The following is an 18,143-nucleotide window of genomic DNA, read 5'->3' on the forward strand; positions in this document are numbered from 1 at the left end:
TAGAACAAAAAATTTCACAATTTGTATGGAAACACAAAAGACCCCGAACTGCCAAAGCAATCTTGAGAACGAAAAACGGAGCTGGAGGAATCAGGCTCCCTGACTTCAGACTATACTACAAAAATACAGTAATCAAGACAGTATGGTACTGGCACAAAAACAGCAAGATAGATCAATGGAACAGGATAGAAAGCCCAGAGATAAACTCATGCACATATGGTCACCTTATCTTTGATAAAGGAGGCAGGAATGTACAGTGGAGAAAGCACAGCCTCTTCAATAAGTGGTGCTGGGAAAACTGGACAGGTACATGTAAAAGTATGAGATTAGATCACTCCCTAACACCATACACAAAAATAAGCTCAAAATGGATTAAAGACCTAAATGTAAGGCCAGAAACTCTCAAACTCTTAGAGGAAAACATAGGTGGAACACTCTATGACATAAATCCCAGCAAAATCCTTTTTGACCCACCTCCTAGAGAAATGGAAATAAAAACAAAAATAAACAAATGGGACCTAATGAAACTTCAAAGCTTTTGCACAGCAAAGGAAACCATAAACAAGACCAAAAGACAACCCTCAGAATGGGAGAAAATATTTGCAAATGAAGCAACCGACAAAGGATTAATCTCCAAAATTTATAAGCAGCTCAATAACAAAAAACCAAACAACCCAATCCAAAAATGGGCAGAAGACCTAAATAGACATTTCTCCAAAGAAGATATACAGAGTGCCAACAAACACATGAAAGAATGCTCAACATCATTAATCATTAGAGAAATGCAAATCAAAACTACAAAACTCACACTGGTCAGAATGGCCATCATCAAAAAAATCTAGAAACAATAAATGCTGGAGATGGTGTGGAGAAAAGGGAACACTCTTGCACTGCTGGTGGGAATGGGAATTGGTACAGCCACTATGGAGAACAGTATGGAGGTTCCTTAAAAAACTACCAATAGAACTACCATATGACCCAGCAATCCCACTACTGGGCATATACCCTGAGAAAACCAGAATTCAAAAAGAGTCATGTACCAAAATGTTCATTGCAGCTCTATTTACAATAGCCCGGAGATGGAAACAACCTAAGTGTCCATCACTGGATGAATGGATAAAGAAGATGTGGCACATATATACAATGGAATATTACTCAACCATAAAAAGAAACGAAATTGAGCTATTTGTAATGAGGTAGATAGACCTAGAGTCTGTTATACAGAGTGAAGTAAGTCAGAAAGAGAAAGATAAATACTGTATCCTAACACATATATATGGAATTTAAGAAAAAAAAATGTCATGAAGAACCTACGGGTAAGACAGGAATGAAGACACAAACCTACTAGAGAATGGACGTGAGGCTATGGGGAGGGGGAAGGGTAAGCTGTGACAAAGCGAGAGAGAGGCATGGACATATATACACTACCAGACGTAAGGTAGATAGCTACTGGGAAGCAGCCGCATAGCACAGGGAGATCAGCTCGGTGCTTTGTGGCCGCCTGGAGGGGTGGGATAGGGAGGGTGGGAGGGAGGGAGACGCAAGAGGGAAGAGATATGGCAACATATGTATATGTATAACTGATTCACTTTGTTATAAAGCAGAAACTAACACACCATTGTAAAGCAATTATACTCTAATAAAGATGTAAAAAAAAAAATAAAAAATAAAATAAAATAAAGATCAGTGACATATGTCTTTGTATGCCCACATACCAAAGCAAGAAAAAATATATGTTTGTTTTAAACAGCATCAGATCTCAGCAAATTTTAAGCAAGACAACTTTTCAACCCCTGGAAATTGAGTTTAAAAATCAGTTTTCAGCTAACCTTTAGACACTGTCTCCTTCCACTACAAATTAACATTTGAGTCCATCTCCCATCCCTACTACTGGAAAGTGGCCAGATGCCAAAAGTATCAACTGGGACACTGCTTTGTGTATTTTAAACATTTTCCCAAATAGCTGACAAAGCGTTCTTTGACAAAATAAAGGTAAGTTACGCAAAAGCTAATTTTGACCAGGACAGTGACCTGGTATGATCCTGTTGACTTTTTCCTTCAACAGCATATAACCTCCAGTACAGGATCAGGACGCTTGTCCTTCAGAAGTGCTGCTGGGCCAAAAGAATGACCAGCTGCTGCGCCGCAGGCCACTCGGCATCCTGCAGATGTGCTCAAACACTCCACCGCCGTGGGTGCCCAGCACCCAAGCAATCGTGCCCACCAGCGCCCTAGCACACCCCAGCAGGATTCCACTAGACAGCAGGGCCGGGCATCTGCCCACAAAGGGTGGCACTGCTTGGCCTCAGTCACAGAAGAGTCTTTCCGAGGATTAAGTTCATCAAGTGCTTAGAACGGCACCTGGCTCATAGAAACGTTGCCGAAGTGCGAACGTGCCGTCGTTACCGTGCGATGGCCCCGCGCACACCCACCTGCATGCCGACAATGGCATAGATGAAGAACAGCATGGCGATGAGCAGGCACACGTAGGGCAGCGCCTGTAGAGACACGGGAGGGCGGGTCAGCTCCAGGAGGGAGGGCGGGTCAGCTCCAGGAGGGAGGGCGGGCCAGCTCCAGGAGGGAGGGCGGGCCAGCTCCAGGAGGGAGGGCGGGCCAGCTCCAGGAGGGAGGGCGGGTCAGCTCCAGGAGGGAGGGCGGGCCAGCTCCAGGAGGGAGGGCGGGTCAGCTCCAGGAGGGAGGGCGGGTCAGCTCCAGGAGGGAGGGCGGGTCAGCTCCAGGAGGGAGGGCGGGCCAGCTCCAGGAGGGAGGGCGGGTCAGCTCCAGGAGGCCAGGAGGGAGGGCGGGTCAGCTCCAGGAGGGAGGGCGGGTCAGCTCCAGGAGGGAGGGCGGGCCAGCTCCAGGAGGCCAGGAGGGAGGGCGGGTCAGCTCCAGGAGGGAGGGCGGGCCAGCTCCAGGAGGGAGGGCGGGTCAGCTCCAGGAGGGAGGGAGGGCCAGCTCCAGGAGGGAGGGCGGGTCGGCTCCAGGAGGGAGGGCGGGTCAGCTCCAGGAGGGAGGGCGGGCCAGCTCCAGGAGGGAGGGCGGGTCAGCTCCAGGAGGGAGGGCGGGTCAGCTCCAGGAGGGAGGGCGGGTCAGCTCCAGGAGGGAGGGCGGGCCAGCTCCAGGAGGGAGGGCGGGCCAGCTCCAGGAGGGAGGGCGGCTCAGCTCCAGGAGGGAGGGCGGCTCAGCTCCAGGAGGGAGGGCGGGCCAGCTCCAGGAGGCCAGGAGGGAGGGCGGGTCAGCTCCAGGAGGGAGGGCGGGTCAGCTCCAGGAGGGAGGGCGGGCCAGCTCCAGGAGGGAGGGCGGGTCAGCTCCAGGAGGGAGGGCGGGCCAGCTCCAGGAGGGAGGGCGGGCCAGCTCCAGGGGGGAGGGCGGGCCAGCTCCAGGAGGGAGGGCGGGCCAGCTCCAGGAGGGAGGGCGGGTCAGCTCCAGGAGGGAGGGCGGGTCAGCTCCAGGAGGGAGGGCGGGCCAGCTCCAGGAGGGAGGGCGGGCCAGCTCCAGGAGGGAGGGCGGGCCAGCTCCAGGAGGGAGGGCGGGCCAGCTCCAGGAGGCCAGGAGGGAGGGCGGGCCAGCTCCAGGAGGCCAGGAGGGAGGGCGGGTCAGCTCCAGGAGGGAGGGCGGGTCAGCTCCAGGAGGGAGGGCGGGTCAGCTCCAGGAGGGAGGGCGGGCCAGCTCCAGGAGGGAGGGCGGGTCAGCTCCAGGAGGGAGGGCGGGCCAGCTCCAGGAGGGAGGGCGGGCCAGCTCCAGGAGGGAGGGCGGGCCAGCTCCAGGAGGCCAGGAGGGAGGGCGGGCCAGCTCCAGGAGGGAGGGCGGGTCAGCTCCAGGAGGGAGGGCGGGCCAGCTCCAGGAGGGAGGGCGGGCCAGCTCCAGGAGGCCAGGAGGGAGGGCGGGCCAGCTCCAGGAGGGAGGGCGGGCCAGCTCCAGGAGGGAGGGCGGGCCAGCTCCAGGAGGGAGGGCGGGTCAGCTCCAGGAGGGAGGGCGGGCCAGCTCCAGGAGGGAGGGCGGGCCAGCTCCAGGAGGCCAGGAGGGAGGGCGGGCCAGCTCCAGGAGGGAGGGCGGGTCAGCTCCAGGAGGGAGGGCGGGCCAGCTCCAGGAGGGAGGGCGGGCCAGCTCCAGGAGGCCAGGAGGGAGGGCGGGCCAGCTCCAGGAGGGAGGGCGGGTCAGCTCCAGGAGGGAGGGCGGGCCAGCTCCAGGAGGGAGGGCGGGCCAGCTCCAGGAGGGAGGGCGGGCCAGCTCCAGGAGGGAGGGCGGGTCAGCTCCAGGAGGGAGGGCGGGTCAGCTCCAGGAGGGAGGGCGGGTCAGCTCCAGGAGGGAGGGCGGGCCAGCTCCAGGAGGGAGGGCGGGTCAGCTCCAGGAGGGAGGGCGGGTCAGCTCCAGGAGGGAGGGCGGGCCAGCTCCAGGAGGGAGGGCGGGCCAGCTCCAGGAGGGAGGGCGGGCCAGCTCCAGGAGGCCAGGAGGGAGGGCGGGCCAGCTCCAGGGGGGAGGGCGGGTCAGCTCCAGGAGGGAGGGCGGGCCAGCTCCAGGAGGGAGGGCGGGTCAGCTCCAGGAGGGAGGGCGGGCCAGCTCCAGGAGGGAGGGCGGGCCAGCTCCAGGAGGGAGGGCGGGCCAGCTCCAGGAGGCCAGGAGGGAGGGCGGGCCAGCTCCAGGAGGGAGGGCGGGTCAGCTCCAGGAGGGAGGGCGGGCCAGCTCCAGGAGGGAGGGCGGGCCAGCTCCAGGAGGGAGGGCGGGCCAGCTCCAGGAGGGAGGGCGGGTCAGCTCCAGGAGGGAGGGCGGGCCAGCTCCAGGAGGGAGGGCGGGCCAGCTCCAGGAGGCCAGGAGGGAGGGCGGGCCAGCTCCAGGAGGGAGGGCGGGTCAGCTCCAGGAGGGAGGGCGGGCCAGCTCCAGGAGGGAGGGCGGGCCAGCTCCAGGAGGCCAGGAGGGAGGGCGGGCCAGCTCCAGGAGGGAGGGCGGGTCAGCTCCAGGAGGGAGGGCGGGCCAGCTCCAGGAGGGAGGGCGGGCCAGCTCCAGGAGGGAGGGCGGGCCAGCTCCAGGAGGGAGGGCGGGTCAGCTCCAGGAGGGAGGGCGGGTCAGCTCCAGGAGGGAGGGCGGGTCAGCTCCAGGAGGGAGGGCGGGCCAGCTCCAGGAGGGAGGGCGGGTCAGCTCCAGGAGGGAGGGCGGGTCAGCTCCAGGAGGGAGGGCGGGCCAGCTCCAGGAGGGAGGGCGGGCCAGCTCCAGGAGGGAGGGCGGGCCAGCTCCAGGAGGCCAGGAGGGAGGGCGGGCCAGCTCCAGGGGGGAGGGCGGGTCAGCTCCAGGAGGGAGGGCGGGCCAGCTCCAGGAGGGAGGGCGGGTCAGCTCCAGGAGGGAGGGCGGGTCAGCTCCAGGAGGGAGGGCGGGCCAGCTCCAGGAGGGAGGCCTGCCCCCGGCCTGAGCCTCATCGGCAGAGCGGATGGTGGCTGGGTCTCTGGGGCCACACTGGCCTCAGCTGACTGCACACCCACCCACTGACCACCAAGCTACTGTCAACTCCTTCATCTACAAATCAAGCCATAAGAGCCACCTCAGCCCTTGGTGAGCATAAACAAGATACTCTCCGTAAACCTGAAAGCGTCCTCTCAAACCATCACGGGACAACGGGCGCCACGGGAGGTGTGGGCCCCGCCCCGGCCTTCCCGAGGAGGGCGCTCGGGCGGTGGCGGCAGAAGCCCCCCAGCCTGCACAAGGGAGGGGTCAGGCCGCGCCTGGCCACGCCCAGCCTCACCTTGAAGGACTGGACGAAGGTCCAGAGCAGGATGCGGATGGTGTAGCCTTGGCGGAGCAGCTTGATGAGTCGGGCGGCGCGGAAGAGGCGGAGGAAGCTGAGGTTGATGAAGTTGTTCTGCAGGGAGAGAGGTTATGCTCTGACCTTCGGGGACCAGCCTCCCACAGGCGCAGGGCGGCCACGCCCCACCCCACCTCCCCAAGTCACTGTGCCCCAAAGAAAAGCGGGTGAAGAGAGAGAACGGAACAAAAAGTCACCGCTTCACAGTCTAAGCAGCAATCAGCCACCAGGAAAGCTTCCAAGAGTGAAGCTTGTCTTTGCAAACCGCTTCCCATGCAGCAAATCAGAGAAACGCCCTCCACAGGGAGGGGCAGAGGAAAGTCCCATGAAGCACCCCCCCGCTGCCACGTGGAAGGGGAGGATGCCTGAAGCCAGGCCTCCAACACTGACGGCCTCTCACAGGGCACGGCCCAGCCGCCCGGGGGCAGGGCTACCACACGGCCAGCAAAGCCCCGGCCTGCCTGGGGCCCAGCCGAGAGGCAGGCCCTTCCTCCGGGCCTGGGCAGGTGCCCGCACGCAGGTCACCGCAGGAGGCGTAGGTGGTGTCGGTCCTGCTGCCCACGCCAGGGAAGACACCTCTGCAGCCCACTATCCGGTGTCTGCCCCAGAGAGCCCAAGCCATCTCGCACGGCCCCCTCATCCAAAGGGTCGAAGTCAGGCACAAACGAACCCAACCGTCTCTGGACTGCACGGATGACCCAGGAGTGAGGCTTCCACCTTGGCCCAGGGGCGCCTGAATTCCTGGCCATCCCTTTCGGGGGCACGGCCCTGCTCGGCGTCCGTGAGTAGGCAGGGGTGCTCGCGGGCCCGGGCGGCTTCCTGCCCTGTCTGCTTGGAGACCAGGTGCCCACGCGCAGCCTGAGGTCAGCTTCCCCACACTTGGCTGCTTTGAAATATGCAAGCAGCTCAGGCTAGACACATTGTGCCGCCAGATACAGTGGTCAAATACAGAGAAAAGAGAGCACAGGTGCAGCGGCAGAGCTCACGCAGGAGGCGGCGGGGCCTGGGCAGAGCCGCGTCCTCCCTCCAGGGCTGCCCATCTGGTCTTGGCTGGGACGAGGCATTGGTGGAGAGACGGGCCTCACTCCGCCCCTCCACTGCCTGTCTCAGGGTCTGGCTTCTTTGCTTCCCACCAGGGACTCTGGACTGTCTCTGCTGGCGAGGGGCTTAACAGCTACCCTGGGGGACGGCTCCCGGGTTTTGGACAGTGCCACAGGGAGAGGGGGCAGTTGGCAGGCACGAGGAGGGCCGGCTGTGGCCCAGATCAGCACGCAGGCAGAAGTGGACCTTGGGGTGTGACCCTGGAGGGTGTACTCGTTTCCCTGCAGCTCCCTCACCGGCTCGCGCTGGGGCAAGAGGACCTCAGGGTGGATGAGACATAGCCACACTCTCTGAGCCCCGTGGGCCTGAGGACTCTCAGGTGAGCCAGTCGCCTCAGGAGGACGGGCACAGGGATGCAAGGGGGGACTGCCTACGGTGCCAGGGTACCCTTTGTACAAGACAGTAAAGCACAGAAAGGGGGGAGCTGCCACCTCAGGGGTGTCTGCTTTCAAACCACCTGCGCAGGTGGGTCTGGAGGGGCCGAGACCAAAGCAATTTGCTCAGACGGTTGGGACAGACAAGATTTCCTGAAAATACTGGGGGGAAATATAAGCTTCTGGGTAAGAAGGAAGAGACGGAGGCCACAGCGGGCAGCGGAAGGCGCTGTTCGTTCCAGTTACTGGATGCGTGAACGCAGCCCCTTCCTACTTTCTGTTGAGGCCCAGGTCCCAACCCTCCTCCCCAGCTTCTCTCTCGGGGCTCCACGGGCACGTAGGAGAAGGTGCACGTGCCAACAGACAGCCAGCCCTAGAGAGCCGTGAGGGCGGAGGTGACAGCGGCCCCAGATGCCGCAACCACAGTGTGACAGGCTGAGTGCACCATGGCTGCACCCGTGCGCGAGCCGCCAGACACCACCATGCAGACTGCATGCAGGACAGCAGGGGCAGCAAGCACACAGCGGCCTCCCCCTGGCTGCGCACCGTCACCCCTGGCCTCAGCCAACCCCCTGGAGGTGGATGCAACATGCCCCGACCCCCCAAGTCCATGGTTTCTGCTGTACCCACGAGCAACCCCACCTACTTCCAAGTCAGGCCCCTCCTTATGGCCCCTGCCTCTGAGCCAGGAAAGGTCAGCTTTACAGCCCTCAACACGGAGCTGATTTACGCTGAGGGGACACTGGTCCCCAGCTCCACTGAGCGCCAGCTTCCACCTCTACACGATGGAGGTGTTAGGACATCATGCCCGGGGGCGAGGAATCCCTGAGAAAAGGAACTTACGGTGCATTGAGCACTGAAACGCCGCCACGGAGGCAAACGGAGCCCAGGCCGAGGCCCCCGTCTCCTACATCCAAGCGCATCACTGCCTCTGGTCAGAGTCACAGCACACTGAGGTGCCCCCCCTCACACTGTGCACGTGTCGGGGACCACACACGTGCCAGGGATGAGGTGCAGCAGAGCGTGGGACAAGCTGCTCTCCTACTCAGCTTCGTTCTCAAGGGGACCGATGATGGGAGAGAGAGAGAAAGGAGAGAAAGCCTGTGGAGAAAGCCCACACACGCACAGTACCCTGGACATTGATTGACATGAAGGCAGAGGAGGGCACAGAGCGGGTGGACAGGAAGGGCTGAGCAGAGTCCTGGTGCCACGAGCAGAGCCTGTGCGAAAGATGTGGCCTGGTATTTCGGCAGCATCAAACAGCCTTTTCTCAAAACTCAAGCTTTTCTGCTCCGATTGTGAAACCTTTATCACAAGCATTCACTTTCTGTAGCAGGAATCTCAGAATCTGCTACTTTGCACGAACTTGCAGGCATGGCCTCAGCTCACTCTGCTCCCAGCATCTTCTCTCTCCCCTCACCCGGAAGGAGGCTCTGTCCACACCTCCTGCACGGGCTCCACACAAGCTCGCTGACCAGGGCACACAAGAATCAGCGACGCTGGATGAGGGCCCAGCCCTCTGCTCCCTCCTGGGGCAGTGCCCCTCTTTCTACTCAGGTCAACCCCCCAGCCAGGCCCCCACGGAAGATACGCCCAGGAAGGACCCTACAGGAGACCTTGTCAGAGGCCACTGGGCAGAGCCGAGTCCGCTCGGTCTGCCAGTGGAGACAGAGCAGAAGGGACATGACTGTGCAGCAGAAACCATGGACTTTTCGGGGATCAGGTCCAAACTCACATCCTGCAAAACCTCCCCAATTCTGAGCCAGTCTCATCACTTACCTGCCTCTCACTCAGAAGCCCCTACCTCCTCTCTCAGCCCAAGGCCAGTTCCTGTGATCAGGTGGTCCCTGGGGGGCCCTCATAAGCCCCGGCTGGACCCCAGGAGCCAGGACAGTGCGTGAGAGGCCAGAGGGGCGGGTGCAGCTGGGCTCTGAGCACAGGAGGGCAGCGGCGAGGGGTGACAGGAAGCAGAAGGGAGGAGGACCGGAGCAAGCAAAGCGAGGAGTTTTAAGAACTATTTAAAGTCATGAAACCAACCGTTTCCTATATGTGATGTTTTCATGGATGGATATTTGCGTATTATTTACAAATTGGGATGTTTGAGCGGCAGGCGCACAACATACAGACGGAGACATGGTTTTCGCATTGTATGTTGGTTGGGTGACGTGAGTCAGCAGGTAGGTGAGGGTAAATCAAGAACAGAAACAAAACAAAAGAGAAACTGAGTCACCAACACAAGCAAAACTCAAACTCTGAACACTTCACTGGAAATTTTTAGGATTTGGGTAAACTTTGCATATTTTGCTTAAAATGTACCGAATCAAAACACATTTTTGAAATCTGTAGGTTATGCAGACAGGGGCATCATTTGCATTTCTGTTTGTAATGCAAATCCAAAGATGACTCACAGACACTTATTTTTTTATTTCCAGGCAAAGAAATCAATGTCAGTTTTACGCTTGCTTAGAGTGCGTTCTCTACGTGACCCTGGTTAAGACTGTTGCTCTATGGTGATTTTTAAGTCGGGGGTGGGAACTGACACTCACATTTTTGCCTAAGGAAAAAAAAGTGCATCCACAAAGTAACACATGAAGTGACTACAATGGAGAAAGAAAACAAGACACCGAAATCCACAAGACGGCTTCCTTTCACCTTTCCTCCTCCAGGCAGGACAGGGTGAAGACCGCCCTCTGAAACCACTAGTGGCCGGGGCAGCTGAGCTTTCAGACCAAGCAGCTTCTCAGCCCTCCTGCCAGCCCTGCTGGGCGTCCAGGATTGGTGGTGGCTACCCTGGAGGTCTTGCTGGGATTAAGTTCTCGAACATCTGCAAGCCGCCCTCCCTTGAGTTTCCAGCAGCTGAGGGGCCTCTCTGTGGGGAGGTGCCCCTGGGAGACAGCGCCTCTGCGACATCAGCCGGGCACCCCTGCCTGCCCCACCTGTGGATGCCCTCCCAGCCGTCACCCCTCTGCCGAGGGGGCACACACACGCCCAAACCCCCAGGGCTGTGTCCTTGCAGTTGGGAGCCCAGTATCAGGATGCCTTTGTCTGGGGCATAAAGACTCCTGTGCCCAAGGAGGCGGAGCGCCTAGGCAGAAACCACGCTGGGGAACTACTTCTGGGTGAGAAGAGGTGCACAGCGAAGGGGCAGCGCCCGGGCAATGCTGCAAGGCCAGCAGCCGGGGGAACAAATCACCGTGTTTTGTTGTTAAGATGGCAGCTTTCAGCTTTTTGCCTGGATTATTCAGATCACTGACTTTTCAAAACCATGAAACAACTCACATAAACAAAGGAATACGTGCAAGTCTATGTACACACATGTATTTTAAATAAAGGTGATAAAAGATCCATATATTCGTCATCCAGCCTAAAACACGGAACGTCGCCGTTACTTTGGAAGCCCTGCGTGCCTCTCTTCCCCAGATGTAGTGACTATCCTTAATCCTTGTTAATAATTGCTTTTCTGCACTGTTTCACCTCTAACTCTTAAAACACGTTTATACTTGCCTGTTCTTAACTCTGTGACGGGATTAGACTACACGTGGCCCTCTTGGGCTCAGGCAAACCTGTGCTCTCACTCTGAGCAAACACCGCTTTGGGGAAGCATCCTCTCGATAAGGGTGCCATTCACTGGGTCAATAAACCACTTCTGCCGCTGCTGCTGCTGCGAACAACGCTGCCATGAACATCCGTGTGAAAACGTCTCCAGGTTCCTCCGCCAGGCACCCTGGGCAGGCACACACGCCCGCCCCTCCAGCGAGGCCGAGCTGACCGACACCCAGCAGCAGTGTCCACATCCTCGCCTACAGCCGGCAGCCTCAGGGTTTCTGTTTGACAAACGCTGGGTGTGGAATGGCATCTCAGTGCCGTTTCACTTTGTACTTCTTTGATTACGAGTAAGGTTGAGTATCTTTCTGTGGCCACTTGTGTTTTCTATTTTGGAAGATGCCCCACCGTACCTTCTGCTCCCAGAAGAGCCTTGCACGTTCTGGACGCTAACCTCCACCGCGAGCCTGGAAGGCCTCCGCCCTCCAGCCTTTTGCTCACTACATGCTGGCCTCACGCTCTTTTCCCCCATGGATCTCATCCCATCTCATCTTACAGGCTCACGATTCCTAGCCGTACGTCACTGGCCTGCGTCTCCTCCGGCTGCCCGCTGGACGACTCCTGGGAGGACAGCAGGACTGAACTCTAACATGGACAAGGTGCAGCCGGACCGTCCTCGGCAAACCTGTTCCTCACAATTCCCTCCCTTTTCAGTGAATGACAACCCACTTCTCCAAGCGCACAGACGACAAAGTATGATGCCATCCTTGCCTCATCTTTCACACCCACGTCCGACCCATCTGCAGCTCTACCTGGAAATTACACCCAGAACTTGACGATGTCTGACCACATCCCAGCTCCCAGCTCCTCTCCTGGCTCACAGCAGTAACGCTCGGCCGCACACACATCCTCCAAGGCCCACTACCCAGTTGTCAGCACTTACATCTTTGTTTCTGAGAGCTTTCCCAGGCCAGGACACAATACCCAGGCCCTAACATTAATGAAGGGTGAACTGCTGAAAAAATAATTCTCTGGCCCCCTCCCCCCAGCAGCCTTCAACCCGCAGCAGACAGCGGCTGCTGGGAGAGCCCTGGGGTAGTAACGGTAGCTGACTTGATAGCGCCTTTCCTGGGCTGCCTGCCTCTCTGCTGGCTTCCAGGTGAACGACATGCACCACATTCTTGTCTCAGGGTGTGTTTCTGGGGGAACCCAGCTAAGACAGCCCTGACTGGTCTCACTGCCTCTGCCTGTGCCCTGCACAATATTCTCAACAAAGCTGCCAGGGCTGTGCTCTTAAATGCCAGGTCATGTCACTCCTCTCCACAAAACCCTCCAAATCCTCCCATCTCACTCAAAAGAAAAGCCAAGGTTTACCGACTGCAAGGTCTTCACTGTGCAGCCACAGCGTCCACCCTTTCTTCACCCCTGGTGGGGTCTCTGCACTCCCTGCCCCCCAGCTGGCACCTGCTCAGGTTCCTTGCGAGTCCAGACTTCCTGGCCTGGGGTCGCCGTCTCAGTGGCACACAATCACGGCTCCCCAGTGTCTCACACCCCCTCTGCTTTGCCTTCTCCCTGGTCACTGTCTGACACCATGTGTCTTTCCCATTAGAATAAGCGGGGATTTTCATCTTTTGTCCCAGCACTTAGAATAGTGCTTAGCACATGACAGGCACTGCATAAACATTTTAACGCGTATACATGAAGGAATGTGATGCAAATATCCTTCCCCTGTTCATGGATTGGCCTTTCTCCTTTTGATACACAGAAATTTTATATTATACAATTTTTTTTCCAGTTATGGCTGGTGCTTTATATATATTTTTTGCTTAACAAATCAGTCCTTATCTCAAGGTCTTAAAAATAATCTCTTGTATTTTCTTCTAAGAGCTTTAAAGTTTCTGTCTCTTATATTTAAGTCTTTTCCTCCATTTGCAGTACTTTTGTGAATGGTGCAAGCCAAGACCCAATTCCTCTTTCTCCTGTACTGATCATTAGCTACGCCCACAGACGGTCACACGCAAGTGGGCCTGAGTCCAGGCTCCTGGGCTACCCCACGCGGTCTAAACTGCTACCGCTCTGCAGGAAGCCGCCGCCCTGGCGCGGCCCCAGGGGCACCTTCTTACTATTAGGCATCTTGGCTACTTGGGAGGCTTTGCTCTTCCTTATAAATTTTAGAAGCAGCTTTTGTCAAATTCCAAAACAAAGAGACAAACAAACAAAAAGAAAAACAAAATCATTGGTGTTTTTATTGAAATTGCATTGAATCTACAGATCAGTTGGGAGGAACTGTCATCTCTATGGCAGCGACACTACTTACTAATTAACATCATGTATAACTCCATCTATTCAAGTCTCGTTTAGCATCTTCCAATAAAGCTTAGTAATTTTCCACAAAGAGGTCCTGCACGCGTACCTTGTCAGGTCTATTGTCAGGACTGCTGGCGCCGTAATGAAACGCAGCAAACTTACTTGAGCAATCTCACATTTAATCCATTTTAGATTACTCTGGATTTCATCCACAGACGGCTCGTCTTCATGGGCCATGTGCCACCCGCCCAGCAACAGCCCAGTGCACTGTGGAAGTGCTACATCCGGGGCCACACCTGGGCAAGCCTAGAGGGCACCGTCACACGACGGCTGGCCTGGCCCCCACACCGCTCACCTCTGCGGCACCACTGTCTCTTCCTCAGCTCACCCTCCCCAGCACATCATGGGATGATCACTAAATGTCGAGGAAAGCTCCAACCTGGTTATGGAGGGACTGGCTTAATGCACTGGTGCAGGCCTCACCAGAGCCCCAGGCGGCGTCGGCCTGAAAGACGGTGGTGAGGCAGAGCTCTGGCGATGTGCCCCATCCGCCACAGTATGTGTGTGTGCGTGTGTGTGTGTGTGCGCGTGAAGTTGCTGGTGGTGAGGACCACAGGGTCCTAGGCAAAGGCTACAGCTTGGTCAGGCCTCTGGAGGGAACAAAGCTTGTGGCAGAGGCCACCTCTGGATGTGGGAATGGGCACCATGTGCAGGTCTAGGCATCACATGTTAACGTCCACCCCGGACACCTACAGCCGTAGGGACACGAAAACCCCATGCGCCTTAGGCTGTGTGGACAACAGATGTCAGCAAGCCTCTGTCTTCCCAGCCCCCGCTCACACGGCAGACCCACAAAGGCAGTGACTGTGACGGCTGGGATAAAGGCTGCGCCTGGCAAGGCTGATCCAGCCACGGCCACGACTGAACACCAGCTCGTAGTGAGCAGAGACCACCTTTAGGCCTCTACAGGGAACCACGTCTGGAGCTGTCACTCAGCCACTTGGTGGTAAGTTGCCTACCTGAGAACCTTCACCCAGAAGCAACAGTGATTTGTCTCAACGAGGATCACTCATATCTTGGGTGCGGGCCTGCCTCTGCTGATGCCCTAGCGTCAGAGAGTTACCAACAGGGGATGCCACATGCCATCAACTCAGAGCAAGCGGAGGGCGGGCAAAGGAGCAGGAGACCCAGGACCCGCCGGCGTGTCACACTCCACATCACTCAGGAGGTGTCGCTCTGATAAAATGCTGAGATGGCCTCTTACAGGCACAGAAAAGAGCTGGCCTGATGGGGCACCTCAGGGGGTTCAGGGTGCTGCACTTCAAGATGAACTGACGGCCAACAGACATACTGGGTGCCTGACCTGTAAACCGCATGGATCCAGGAAGCAAGGGGCCAAAGCGGAGGTGGCCCCTGTCACCATGACTCCAGCAGCCCGCTGGGACTTTGTGTCACCATCCCCACAAATTCAGGCTAGGCGCATCTCGGGGTCCTGACTCAAAGGGGCTGGAGACCACTTCCACTGTGGGACACAGGAAGGCCGTGGTGGCTCCTGTCGCTCTGGGTTCCCCAGAGTTTCCACGCTGGCCAGGGTGTGAAGGGCAGAGCTGCCCCTGCACAGGGGCAGGGAGAAGTCTGTCTGGAAATCAGGGGCTCCCAGGGCCTTTCTAGAGGTTCCTGGGACCAGTCTGAACTGTGCCTGGACCATCACAGCAGCCAGAGCCACACAGGGAATGGCAAGCAGGGCCCGGGCCGCACAGCACAGAGGGCTGGGTCACCTGGCGAGACCAGCAACCAGAGCAGCAGAGGGCTGGCCAGAGGTGAGGGGACCCCGGCGATGACGCGAGTCCCCAGCACAGCAGCAGGTGCCCTGCTCCTCCTATCAACCCTCTCCTCCCAGAAGTCGTGAGCAGCACCACCCTGAAGACAGCAACGGGACCCGACATGAGGCGTGGGCAGAGCCAGGTTGAGCCAGGGCTGCGAGCAGATGCCCCCACCCTGCACGTGGCCCTTCACCCGCAGCAGCGCAGGCGGCCAGAGCTTGCTTCGCCTGCCCTCGGGGCGCTCGGGTGTCTGGGAATCGACACCCCGGGCACGGCCTTTAGCCAAGGACTGGTGGGCACAGAGGTAAGAACTCTGCAGCTCTGAGGTGTGACCCACCCTGTCTCCAGAGCCCCTGGGGGATGACGCAATTCACCGGCACCTCTGGTCCTTCTCTCCCCATCCACCTCCCCAAACCTCTCTCCACGGGTTCTGCCTCAGAACACGTCCTAAGACATAACTTCTATAAGAACCTTCGCCTTGGTGTCTGTTCCTAGAGAATTCAACCTAAGAAAAATAAATGTGGTTTTTGCCATTTAGTTCTAACTTAACATGCTGTGCTGAAAGAATACCGCTTTATGACTCAGACTCTTTCAAATTTGTTGAGACAAGTTCATGTTCTAGCCCTCAGTCAGTTTTTAGATATAATCCATGTATTTTAGTAAGAATAAGAATCTCCAGCATGTGTACACACACACACACACACACACACACACCACGTATATGTAAAACAAACTTAACACTTTAAAATATTCTAAATTCTTACTGGTTTTAGTTTGTATCTTTTTGGCACCAGTTGTTAGATGTGCATGTATTAGATAAACACAAATTTAGGAGATCCTTATCTTCCTGGTCACTTGTTACCATGGAGCTCCCTGGTGATTCTCAGGCCACCAGCCTGGAAGACCTCCTGGGAACCAATTTCTTAGCCAAGAAAAAGCATTTGCCGAGAGGACACCCACCCTCCCCCCCCCCCAAACTCATCCCCACACTCGCCTCTGGAGAGGAGCTTCCGTCTCCAGAGCTCGTGGGGAATTCTGCTCCGAGGAGGCGCTAACGCCACCAGGGCCTGGAGGCTCAGTGAGGGAGCGCCTCTGGAAGGAGACCACTTGGGGCCCTGCAGGGGCAGGAGACGCCACTTACCGCAATCTCTGTTACTAAAACATCAGTAATACTTCCCAACACGGTGACGAAGTCAAAGACGTTCCAGGCGTCTCTGAAATAGTTCTGGAGAGAAGCAAGGGCAGTTAGTGTGGAGCCGGTGAGGGCTCTGCCACACAAGGAGCTGCAGGAGGTGGCCTCTCGTCAAGAAGGCGGCGAGTGGACAGACGCACCGCCTCAGGTGGGAGTGCACGAGGCCACGCATCAGAGGGAAGGAGCCCGGCCCCACCCGCTCCCAGGAGCAGGGCGGGGGCAGAGGTGCGGGCAGCCCCCGGCAGCCCCCTCCCTGGGGCCCCTCCAGGGTCACATGTGTTGTGGGGGTTCAGGGAATCCCCAGCTCCAAACGGTGGGCCCCCGAAGGTCCCCTGAAGAGGGGGAGCCAGCATGCAGACACCTAAAGGCCAGGAGGGGCCAAGGCACGTACCAGCACCCCGAAGGCGATGATCTTGAGCGCGCACTCCATGGAGAACATGGACGTGAACACGATGTTCAGACACTTCAACATCAGCTCGTACTCGTAGGGCGCGTCATAGAACTGCCCGGGGAAGGGGCACCGTTGGCCCCAGGCCTGGCTGCCCTGAGACACCCCACGGGGCTCACGATGACCTCCTGTCACACATGCCTGCTGCACGAGGACCCCCTCCCGGTTCCCCTCGTCTCCCAGAACCTTCTCACGATCTCAGCCCACGGACGACTGGGGGCCCAGGGTTGCGCAGGCACCCTGAGCTGACCAGCACTCGGGGCGACGCCCACTCCTGCACATACCCCAGGAGGAAGCCAACCTTCCGCCAGGCTGGAGTCGGGTTCCCGCCCCACAGGCACCGGGATCCACCACGCAGGCCCCACGCACCTTCATCATCAGCACCACAGTGTTCAGGGCTATCATAGCCATGATGAAATACTCGAAGGGTGGCGAGACCACGAACGTCCACGTCTTGTACTGGAACGACTGCTTGTTCTGGGGCATGTACCGCGTCAGGGGTTTGGCGCTGATGGCGAAGTCGATGCAAGCCCTCTGCACAGGAAGGAAGGGGCAGGGGGAGCTGGGACCCTGCGGAGCCCCTGCACACCCCCCGCCCTCATCCAGAAGGCCTCCTCTGGGCAGCCCTCCCTGCCCTGTGCTGGCCAGTGGCTCCCACGCAGAGGGGAGCCCAGGGGCCCTGCCTACACTGCCCAAGGAGAGCCCGCGAGGAGACGAAGTGGGAGGGGAGTCGCCTACCTCATTCTTCTCCAGGCTGCATTCAGACATGACCTTGTCCCCCTGCTCCTGGAAGGTGATGATGATCAAGGCCACAAAGATGTTGACGAAAAAGAAGGGGAAGACCACGAAGTAGACCACGTAGAAGATGGACAGCTCCATGCGGTACCCAGGGCTCGGGCCCTGCTCCTCATAGGTGGCGTCCACTGAGTGTTTCAGCACCCTGGGCCAAGAACCAGTGCCAAGCATCAGGGGAGCCCAGGAGGATACGACCCCGGGAAAGACGAGACCCGTGTCACAGGTGAGGCTTCTGCGGCTGAGCCCAGAGACGGTGCCATGTGCGGGCCAGGCCTGCTCCTCAGGAGGGCCATGGCTCCCGGCGGGGGCCTGTCTCGCCAGTAGGGTTTATACTCAGGGCTACTGGGGGAACCTCCTAGAGGATGCCTCAGTGTGCCTGAGGTCCTATCCCCTGGAGGAGAGGTGGGAGAGGTCCAGCAGTCCTGTGCTGCCCGGCTCTCTCCCACCTCACACCAGGTAACCTGCTCACACCCAGCTTCACCTGTCGCCAGAAAGCCTTGGGCTGAGCAGGGTCACCTGGAAGAGCATCGATCCTGCCTTCTGAAGGGTGGTCTTCTCAGCCCCAAAGGAAGGCCCTGGAACCCACGCATCCCTTGGACTCCCCTTAACTGCGGCCAGAGGCTAGCACAGGGAGACGCCAAGGGGCCCATCTTCCCTCCGGCCCCCAGCCACTAAACAAGGGTTTTCAGGAGGTCACGGTGCTGTGCTCTTGGCTAATCTCCTGCTCCCCAGGCTGCCCACCCTCGAAGGGCAGGACCATGTCTCA

The 18,143-nt window shown here is 58.1% G+C and overlaps 1 protein-coding gene across 1 annotated transcript in view; it reads right to left on the minus strand.

Annotated features, from left to right (window-relative positions):
* Nucleotides 1-2,406: 2,406 nt before the first annotated feature.
* Nucleotides 2,407-18,143, minus strand: part of CACNA1B (calcium voltage-gated channel subunit alpha1 B) — a gene marked incomplete at both ends in the record, with an annotated part of 159,300 nt that continues 143,563 nt past the window's right edge. Inside the window, 6 exons of the mRNA XM_082656260.1 lie at nucleotides 2,407-2,498; nucleotides 5,735-5,851; nucleotides 16,084-16,167; nucleotides 16,526-16,636; nucleotides 16,952-17,116; nucleotides 17,321-17,522. Coding sequence (XP_082512386.1) covers nucleotides 2,407-2,498; nucleotides 5,735-5,851; nucleotides 16,084-16,167; nucleotides 16,526-16,636; nucleotides 16,952-17,116; nucleotides 17,321-17,522 — 771 coding nt within the window. The remainder of the gene's footprint in view (nucleotides 2,499-5,734; nucleotides 5,852-16,083; nucleotides 16,168-16,525; nucleotides 16,637-16,951; nucleotides 17,117-17,320; nucleotides 17,523-18,143) is intronic.

The sequence above is a fragment of the Grampus griseus genome, assembly GCF_964374135.1.
Source record: "Grampus griseus genome assembly, chromosome: 6".
In the NCBI taxonomy this organism is placed as follows: Eukaryota; Metazoa; Chordata; class Mammalia; order Artiodactyla; family Delphinidae; genus Grampus; species Grampus griseus.